General features: G+C 55.1%; 1 protein-coding gene across 4 annotated transcripts; it reads right to left on the bottom strand.

Moving 5' to 3' along the window:
* Positions 1–41: 41 nt before the first annotated feature.
* On the bottom strand, positions 42–9,907 carry Eml3 (EMAP like 3). 4 transcript variants are annotated; one of them, XM_046445529.2, is made up of 22 exons: positions 9,582–9,907; positions 8,574–8,745; positions 8,237–8,497; positions 8,028–8,141; positions 6,690–6,757; positions 6,397–6,520; positions 6,001–6,171; positions 5,779–5,848; positions 5,586–5,696; positions 5,246–5,341; positions 4,597–4,752; positions 4,296–4,437; positions 3,756–3,907; positions 3,548–3,673; positions 3,334–3,465; positions 2,837–2,904; positions 2,267–2,355; positions 2,096–2,193; positions 1,655–1,742; positions 997–1,095; positions 591–721; positions 42–504 (listed from the first exon to the last, which is right to left on the bottom strand). In XM_046445529.2, exons 1-22 carry the CDS (start codon positions 9,601–9,603, stop codon positions 301–303), a joined length of 2,694 nt encoding a protein of 897 aa, XP_046301485.1. In that variant the 5' UTR covers positions 9,604–9,907; the 3' UTR covers positions 42–300. The 4 variants fall into 4 exon arrangements, with proteins under 4 accessions (XP_046301485.1, XP_046301487.1, XP_046301486.1 ...); XM_046445531.2 differs by having other exon boundaries at positions 6,397–6,517; XM_046445530.2 differs by having other exon boundaries at positions 8,237–8,494; positions 9,582–9,906.
* Positions 9,908–9,910: the final 3 nt, after the last annotated feature.

Genomic DNA, 9,910 nt, shown 5'->3' with positions numbered 1-9,910 from the left:
TCCCGGAGGCGCCCAGCCGCGCCCCACGAAAGCACCGGGAAGCGACTTTGTTTTGTTTATTGCCCCTCAGCAGGCAGCGGGAGTCAGGGCCTAGGCTGGGGCTGCCCGGCTCAGCCAGCGGGTCTATACAGTGTGTGCAAGGGTGCCTTTTGCCCCCTCCAGGGAAATGCGCGATCGGGAATGTCTCGAAGTCGAGGAAAAGGTCGGCCCAGGAAAGGGTCGACCTGCGGTCCTGGGGGATTATTCCGGCAGGGCGGGGCCGTGCCGCAGGGCCAGTCGGTCCTGTAAGGCAACGAATGATCAGACGTCGAGGGAGGAGGCGGGAGAGAGGGAGGGGGTTCGAGAGGGCGTGGCGGGCGGCTGCCCGGCACCCCCAGCGCCCAGCACTCTCCACTGGAAGATGCTGGCGTCCTTGCCGCCTAGCGAGACGAGGTACGAGTCGTCATGCGTGAACCGGACACTGGTCACGTGGCTCCCGTGGCCCCCATACATGCGGCTCGGCGCCTAGGCCAGAAGAAAGGTTGGGTTGCAGTGGTGGTGGAGCCCGGGGAGCCAGACCACCCGTCCTTGGCGGTCCCCAGCAGCCTCACCTTGGCGCGTGCACATGGGTACTGGAAGAGGTGCACTTTACAGAAGTCGTCGGCCACCGCCACCACGCGCTCGTTGTGGGAGCGGCACAGGGAGTTTATGTCTGTCCCATCAGAGCCGTCCGGCCACACGCCTAGCACAACGGCGGGCCTCAGCCTGGCATCTTCCCTACCACCACCCACGACTCCAAACTGCTCCATTTTCGGAGCTCAAGCTGCCACTGCCACCCACCGGCTGCGTTCCAGGCAATCCTTCCTGGTCCCCAGGGCTGGAGGGACCTCCCGGGTTGATCTGCGGGTTTCTTGCCACCCACCCAACACACACACCCAGCATTCTGAGCCTAGAGCCGGCTCCAGCTTGTCTGCCCACTGCTCCTGCAGGGTTCTGGGTCCCCGCGTCCCTGCTTACCATAGACATGAAAGCCCAGTACACAGGTGTAGGTAGCCCATTCCCGGTCTCGGCTCTCATAGCGATTCCTCAGCAGCTTACAGCCTCCAGCCACGTCCCCTGGGGAGAGGGGAAGAGGGAGTCAAACTAACTCAGTTCTCATCCTGCCCTCAGTCAGGAAGTGCCAGGAAAGGCCTGGCTAGAAAGACTGGCTTATGGCCAGGTGACATGTGAATTGGTCACAGCGTAGGTCCTCTTACCCCCACACCTGCAGAACCCAGGGTGAAACCCACCCTTGTGCTCCCTAAGTTCTTGCTGAAGTTCTAACAGCTTCTCATGAGTTCTCCCTAGATAAGTCAGCCCCTCCACACCTACCCTGAGAAACTTTTCCAAAACAATCTTTTCTTAGTGCGTTTTTCAACTCCCTCAAGTCCTTGTGGGAAGAAGACACATGGTGTGAAACTGCATGTGGTTTTTTGTTTTTTTCAAATCACAGAATTCCTCCTATGTGGGTAATTCCAACTCTACTTTAACCCCATCTCCACTTCTGCATATGACAGCCCCTCTGCTTGGAGTGCCCCAAGTATTTTCCTTCATCCCATCACAACCAGGAACCCCCCACACAAATAAAACCTACTCCGATTATCCTCTTCCTATGTCCTCCCCCACTGCCACTCACAGTAAAGAATTTCATAGTCCCCAGAATTGGACATGATGAAGTTCCCATCCTTGGACCAGTCCAGGTGAGTAATGAAGCTGGAGTGACCCTAAGAACAGGATCAAGTTTGGTTGGTTGGTTTTGTTTTTAATATTGGGGATTGAACCCAGGGGCACTCAACCACTGAGCCACATCCCCAGTCATTTTTATATATTCAAAGACAGGATCTCCCTAAGTTGCTTAGGGCCTTGCTCAGTTGCTGAGGCTAGCTTTGAACTTGCGATCCTCCTGCCTCAGCGTCCTGAGTAGCTAGGATTACAGGTGTGCACCATAGGTGGATCAGGAGTTTAAACAAAACAAATGTAACCATCATTTCCCATCCCCAGACACCCCTTTAATGTATCAGACCCCTGTGAGTATACCCATTGTTAGCATGCTCCAACCTTCACCCAGCTGCCTTACCACACAGCGGCCAAAGCGGCTGGACTTGGCACCATCACTGGAAACACTATAGATGTAGATCATGTTGTCATGGGAACCGATGGCTAGGTACAACCCATCTGCAAAGAGAGGCACTCAGAGAAAGAGAAGGGCCAGGGAAGGACCTGAGTCCAGGGTGGGGGTGTCTCCCACCTGGGCTGTACCGGACAACTGAGAGCTGTTCATTGCCATCAGTGACATCAGACACGATCTCTCTGGTCTCTGTGTCCAACACCAACCACCTGGAAGGAAGGGAGAGGGAGGAAGATAGGGAAGTGAAAAGGCAGGATGTGAGGATCCTCAGAGAGGCCCTGAGTAGGGTAGGGGGTGGCAAATCAACAACCTCAAAAAGGCTGTGATGTAGGAAAGAGGTCACCACTATAGTCTTAGGAAAAGGGAAGGGCCTACCACAAGGACTTTGTGGAATTGGTAAGCCTGTCACTTCCCTGTGTTTGTCTCCCCTGGGCCTCTCCTATTGCACTGCTTCTCCATCCTGGGCTGCCACTTCCTCCACTCCCTGGGCCTGGATGAGGGAGTGGCTGGGGAAAGGGTGAAGACAATTATCCCAGAACAGGGGAAGAGAAGCAGTTTTCGGGGAGAAGCACCAAGGAATGGAAAGGCACATTTGGGCTCCTGAGCTGCCTCAGCCACTCTTATCCCCTTTACCAGAAATCCTTCCCAAACCTCCCTGCTTTCCCTCCCAGGAGTCCTGGGCCCTCTCACCTCCCCGTGTTCAGTCCTACTGCCACGACTGCCCCACTCGGGTGGAAGTCAGCGCAGAGACCTGTCTCCTGGGAGGGGAGAAGGTGAATTCAAGGTGCCTTTCTAGTGAGGGAACTTTCTTGCCATCTTGGTAACTTCAAAACCTCCTTCTCCAAGGAGAAGATGGAGGAAGAGAGGGACAGAAGACCTATGATGGAGGCAAGGTCACTGGAGCCAAAAAAAAGGGTGGTACTCAAAACCCCTAGCCACCAGAAGAAAGGCCGCCAGCTGTGCTGTAAATTGACCACACAGTTGCTGGATCAAGAAGAGGCCTGAGGGGGCAATGCTCAGGGGCACTAGGGGCATCAGCTTTTACCAGTCAGTACAGAATATCTGAGTAGCCATACCAGTACAAACTGGCTGCCTCTGGAGCACAGAAGGAGAAGCAATGTTGGGGAAGGAACGGCCACAGGAGTCATGGTGTGTGTGACACAGAGATCAGAGATATCTGGCTGTACCTTGAGGTCGATGCTCCAGGCAAGTGCATGGGCCTCCCCATCCCATAGGCAGAGCTGCCGGTCATGGCCGCAGGTGAGGAAGCGGTTCTGGGAAGGATGTGTACAGAGACCCCAGAGCTCATCTGTGTGGCCCTGCAACACATATGACCTATCACCACGGTCCCTCCCCCAATACCTCTTCCCTCCCTCCTCCTCCTGCTCTCAGCCCCCCAACCTGGATCACAGGGGAGAAACCCTGAGCCAGATCTCCCCTCAGCAATGCATTCTTCGTGGTTCCCACTAGCAGCTCAGAACCAAGCCCTTCAGCAATGGCCCGCACAGCCCCAAAGTGTTCTGGAATCTGCAGAGTGGTAACAGAATGTCAAAAGCCTACTAACCATTCCTCTTCCTCCTTCCACCCTTGATCCCAGTCCAAGCCTCACCTCAGCTTCCTGGAGGGCCACCAACCCAGGCCCCCACTGTACCAACCGTCGGTCCCGCCCACCACCACTCAATACTGTCCCATCCCGACGGAGACACAGGGCGAAGATGGAACCTTCGTGAGCATGGGCCTGGGCCACAATTCCGTAGGTCTCTGTTGGCAAAGCCCCAGAGGTCATGATCTTGGGGTACAGATGAGTAATAAAAAGGGTAACCTAGGCTGTCACAATAGACTAAGACTCCCAGCTACCGAGTGTCTTCTGAATACTGTCTCTGATCCTCAGGACTGCCAATGTGCCTATTATTCTTCCCATTTTACAGACAGGACAACCAAACTTAGAGAAGTGAGGTGACTTTCTGAGGTCAGAAAACTAGTGACCAAACTAAGATCCAGCCGACCCAAAGCCCCAGCCCTCTCTTCTTTGCCATGCTGGCCCCAGAGAACTTCCAGCTCTCAAGGTAAAAAGATGGGGAACCCTCTCCTCTGATCCTACAGACCCTCTGGGGTAAAAATGTTCCAGATGCCAGCCCCAATCACATACCTTTGGCCCCACCCCTGCCTGGGGTCCTGGCATCAGAGAGGCTCCGGCCCCAGGTGAGAATGTTCCCCTCTGAGTCCCCAGTGAGAATGTCTCCATCAGGAAGGAACACAAAGCAAGGGATAAACTTGGGTTTCTTGTATTTCTGGGGTAAGGACAGAGAGGAGGGGTCAAAGGGACGGGCAAAGACAAGAAGCCACAGGACAGTTGGGGGTTGGGGAGCCTTAAGGTCTACAATACCCAGACCAATCCTTCCAGCTCCACTGTTCCCCACCTTACCACCTCTCACTCATCCACATCTCACCCCAAAGACACCCTGTTTCCGGGCGAGGGTCCCATTCCCAGGAACCCCTGCTCCACCACTCCAGTTCCAGAAGTGGACATGAGATTTCCCACTGGTAACAATGCAGCTGCTGTCACGAGGGCTGAAGCCAACGGCCAGGACTGAGTCATTTGTACTCTGAAGGGAAGACACTAGATTCAGCCACCCCAACCCCTGTGTACCTTCCATCTCCTTGAGTCTTCAATCTGCATCCTGACAGAATACAACTGGCCTGCAGAAGCCCAGAAGCCTGAGCACAGCCCTTCCTTCATGACCTGGGCTGAGTATATAGCCCAGAACTACAGCACTTGCCTAGCATGCTAAAGGCCTCCCAAGAAGGCCATTCCCAGTGCCACAAAGGAAAAAAAAAAAAAAGTCCCTGGTTCCTTAAGAGTTTGAATCCCTATGACTCCTGATTAATCACACTATGCCTCCTGAGGACAGAACTCCCATAGTCCCCATTTCACAGATGGACAAACCAAGGCTCGGAGAGGCTAGGAGGTTTGTCCCCAAGTGACCCAGCAAGAAAGGAAGTAAATGCACAAATAAATCTGGAGCTCTCTGTACTCTACCAGTACCAACCTGCCACACCCTCAACCTTAAGACCCTCGAGGCCACCTGGACTCCTCACCTTGATCTCAGCCAGCTTCATTCCCCGGCTACAGTCCCACACTGACAGCATGTGCTCATTGGAATCATCCACCACACAAAGAAAAGCACCCTGATCCTGAGGATGAGGGGACACATAAGAGGAACTATGAGAGCACTGGAGATCTGGGGGTTCATGGTCATTAGGCAGGGGGTGCTATTACAGATGAGGAGGACAGAAGTTGACATATGTTCCTTTCTCAGGAGAACTGGCTGAGCAGGGCTCAGGAAGACCAGAACTTCTGAGGGTTCCTGGTGAAGTAGAAGAGTGGAGTCCCTGGGCAAGAAATAGGGGTCTGGAGGCTTCTTTGGAGTCAGCTCACCGCTGCTGAAAAGGCCAGAGCCCCAACTCCACGCTCGAAGGCCCCCAGTCCAATCTCCTGCAGCTTCAGCAGGGTCTCTGAGTCCCAGATGTGAACCACAGGCTGCAGGGGCTAGTGGAGGGGAAGGAGTTAGGGCTGTGCAGAAAAACTGGGCTGGGATTTCATCCTGTCTGCACAGTGTTCCACTACTTACCTTCCCATCCTTGTCTACTCCAGCTGTCTGTCCCGAGGCTACACGAACACCATCAGGGTGAACAGCAAGGCTAAGTGGGAGAGGAAACACTCTAGGGAAGGGAGTCTCTCTCAAGAGCAATCAAGACAACTCCTTGCTTGCAACTGTCTCTCCTGCTCCTCCACACCCAGCCAGAGCCCTTTTCCTACCAAGCCCACCATCCCCACGCCTCAGGCCCCTCACCAGCGAACGCAGTCTGTGTGTCCCCGGTAATGTCTTTGGCCACCACCTCCAGGACCCCCTGGGCCTCCCCCAGGCCGATACAGCACCACCACACAGGCAATGAAGTAGACCACCTCCCCAGAGCGCAGCACAAACAGATTAGAGCGGGAGTCACGACCCCTGTACCCATAACTGGAGTGGGGACCAAGGTCAAGGAAAGGGTCGGATCAAGAGCAGGAGGAGGAAGAGGGAGGAAGCTAGAGCTTCTGGCTAGCAGCACAACAGGCAGAAGGCTGGCAGGGAAATTTCCAGGGAGCTCCCTGCCCCCCCACAGATCCAGGAAGAAACTGTAAGGAATGGCACAGGGTCCCAAGATGGGAAAGGGAGGTTCCCATGGGACTGGAGGGGATAGGATACACCCAGTCCAGGCTGAGGGTCTCCGGGGGTGGGCCACTGGGCAGCTCCTCAAGGCTGCGGATGCCAGACGGGATGTACATGGTAATGGGGCGACCACGAAGGAACATTTTCACTGAGATGCCTTCTATAGAGAAAAGGGGGATGTTAACCATCACCTTACAGCCCCCTCCCAGAAAGCCAGAGCAGAACTCCACCCACCACATCTCACAGATCCCCCCAAAACAGCTCCTGGGGCTACAGCCCAAACCCTAACATGGTAACCTAACTTCTTCCCTCCATTCCTCTGTACATACCCAAATTGTAATTGCTCCTCCTTGATCCGGGACCTCCAGGGCTGGATAGAGGGTCTTTGCCCCCGCGGCTGTTTGGAAGAGTGAAAAAAATAGGGACTAGGGTCAGGACACAAGAAACCAGTTCCTCTAGAGATCAGTCACCCCTGTTTGGGATTTTCATGGTATCAGGCCTAGAGTAGATTGGGACTTTTTACTTCTTCCACATGAGATGAGAAGACAAGGCCACAAAGCTTGTAGGAAGATGTATGGGCCAGTGACCTTTCCTTCAGTCCTCCAAACCTCTGGCTATCAACATTTTTTTTTTTTTTTTGGTACTGTGGATTGAATCCAGGAGTGCGTAACCACTGAACCACATCCCCAGCCCTTTTCATATTTTATTTTGAGACAGGGTTTTGCTAAGTTGCTTAGGGCCTCACTAAGTTGCTGAGACTAGCTTTGAACTCATGATCCTCCTGCCTCAGCCTCTGAGCCTCTGGGATTGCAGGTGTGTGCCATGGTGCCCAGCATTTTTTTTTTTTTTAATTTTATTTCATGTAGTGCTAGGGATGGAGCTTAGAGCCTCACCACATGTTAGGCAAGTGCTCTATCCCCAGACCATAATTATTGACCTTTTTATTTCCCCATCTGTAAAACAGAGCTAAAGTGAATCCAGAATATATACCAGCCCTGCCTTTCAAGTATCTGGGAAATAAGGAAGAAAGTTCTTATCTTTGAAGAGAAAAGTGATGGGTGAATTCCAGAGATCCTGTATTTGGATGATATCTCTTCAGAGAATAAAGTGGAGACCAAGGAGAGACACGGCTAACACGAACATCCAGGTACACACTGAAATAGCTATGTGCAGTCACTAAGCTACCCCTTTTCTCTAGAAGAAAGTTGATCTGTACTTGATACATTCTGAGGAAATGCCAAACCAAAGCTCTGAGGACAGTCATCCATGAAAATCATGACAGCTTTTAGAAAAAAACTCCAGGAATCTTGGAAGGTATATTGTGATATGGTAAAATGGGAAGGGGAATGGAATCAAGAAGAGTTGGGTTCAAATCTGGACTCTAGCTATGTGATCTCAGGTAAATGACTTACCCTCTCTGAGCCTGCTCCCTCACCTGTGCAATGGATAGCATGAGACCACCTACCTCCCAATATATTGTAGGGACTGAATGAGATGGAGGGTTTAACACAGGACCTGATGATACACAGCAGGTGCCCACAGGAGTGCCTTTCTTCCTGTTGGGCAATGAGATCCCCAATCCCACATAGGGAAGTTAGGTGAGGGATGTGGAAATCAAGAAAGAACCAGAGCCTGGGGTGCCTGTGTTGACAGGGAGCCTTGCCCACCTCTCTGTGCTCCCTGACCGCAATAACAGGTTGGCGGAGGATGCTGCCTTCCTGGAGAGTTTCTGTCGGGGCCGCTCTGAGGGGGATGAAGAGGAGGAAGAATTTCTCCGTGTCCTGATGGGAGCAAAGTAAGCAGGTGAAGGTCATGACCTCCAGTCACGCCCCCAAATTCTCACACCCCTTCCCAACTTTTGCCACAAGACACCTACGTTTCAGCACGCTGTGGGGGCTGCACAGGCCTGAGAATCCCAGGGGGGCCAGGGGAGCCAGCCCCACTGCTGCTACTGCCGCCTCCTTCAGACTGGGTCCCACTAGGCTCCTCGCTGCCCCCCTGAGAGGCTGGGGGCCCATTGCTTAGACAAGGGGGCTCAGGGGATGGCTCCATCTCCACCTCTGTCTCCGTCTGGGTGCCTCGGCTCACCAAGGACAGGCTGCATGTGGGTGGTAGTCCTGGGGGCGCTGCAGGGCTGCTGGGAAGACAGCGAATCAACCTGACGCCCAGGAGGCCCAGGAAAGAGGAGGAAGGGAATGTGCCAACATGCATACCTGTCCCTCATAGGAGCTAGTGTGCCATAGCCCTGCAGAGAGGTGGGGGAGCCCTGCAGCCGCAGGAGGCGAAGGGCTTCTGCAAGTGCTGCCTTTACCAGCTCCATCTCCTCCTCCTGAACCCGAAGCCTCTGGTTCAGGGACTGCAAGGTGTCCTGAGCAGGGCCCTCACCTGGGAAAGGGGCAAGAAGCACTCAGAATGTGCTGCCACCTGGAGAAGAGGTTGAGGGGATTCTATCCCCCAACATCCTTACATTTGCCCAGTAGTACTGCCCCTTTCAAGCAGCCCCAGGCTTGGAGGCTCGTCCAGAGACAAGGAGAAGGTCCAGAGGGGAGGAGAAGGCTGTAGAGGACCAAGGGCCTCCTTCTGGCAGGACAGGCAGGGAGTCTGGCAAAGCGCCCTTCCTGCTGCCTTCTCAGCCTCCGCAAAGAGGGAGTACCATGGAGTACCAGGGGTGAAATATGGAGTACTGCCGAAGACCGTGGGAACCACGGATCCGCGGTACCGACAGACCGCAGTCCTTGCACCCCCACAGAAAGCTCAGGTCTCCATTAAAAGCAATATCACCCGAGCTGGAGACATCGGTAGAGAAGAGGGGGCAGGACAGTAGTCATACTTAGGACCCACAGTACAAGAAAAGAGATCGAGGGTGACGGGACAAGGGACTAGTGGTGACTATAGTCATAGTGAGCATCCCAGTGTAACAGTGGGCGTCCGAAGTAAAAAGACCCGGAATACCATGGGAAGAGGCCCGGAGTAACAGGGAACAGCGAAACTTCGGGGACCCAGAGTAACAGGGGAGGTAGAATGACGTTAGGGAAATCCAAAATGACAGCAGGAGAACCCAAGGAACTAGGTGGGCAACCTGGGGAACTGTGGAGGATGTTCAGAGCCCCTGAAGCGGAGGAGCACGCGGGCATGCCACCAGACAGCCGTCCTGCACTTGCAGCGCCCGACGGGCCGGCGCTCCGGGAAGGGGCACGCCGCCCGCCCCGCCCCGTACTCACCGGGCCCCGAGGCCCTGTCCATCCGGCCCCCGGTTTGCTGCGAGCGGCAGCGGCGGAGGCGTCTAAGCCGCGGGGGCCATGGCCGGGGAGAGGGGAAGGGGAAGCACCCCGGGGCGCGCGCGACGGCGTGCCGTGCCACCCCCCGGGGGCGCTGTCGGGCGGAGGGAAAGGGCCTGGAGGGGGCGCTGTGGGGCCGGGGCCACAGTCGCTGGGGCCCGCCGGGGCCTCCGACTCTCCCGGGGCCGCTCTCGGCTCCCGGGGGTGGGGTGGCGGGGCCGTCCCGGGCCCCAGCTCCGCTGCACAAACAGGCGCCGGACGCGGAGCCGCCA

Source organism: Marmota monax, unplaced genomic scaffold (genome assembly GCF_021218885.2).
Source record: "Marmota monax isolate L192 unplaced genomic scaffold, Marmota_monax_Labrador192_F-V1.1 WCK01_AAM20220418_F8-fsc00038, whole genome shotgun sequence".
NCBI lineage: Eukaryota > Metazoa > Chordata > Mammalia > Rodentia > Sciuridae > Marmota > Marmota monax.
Note: the sequence above shows the minus strand (reverse complement) of the source record. Positions and strands in the feature narration are given on the sequence as shown.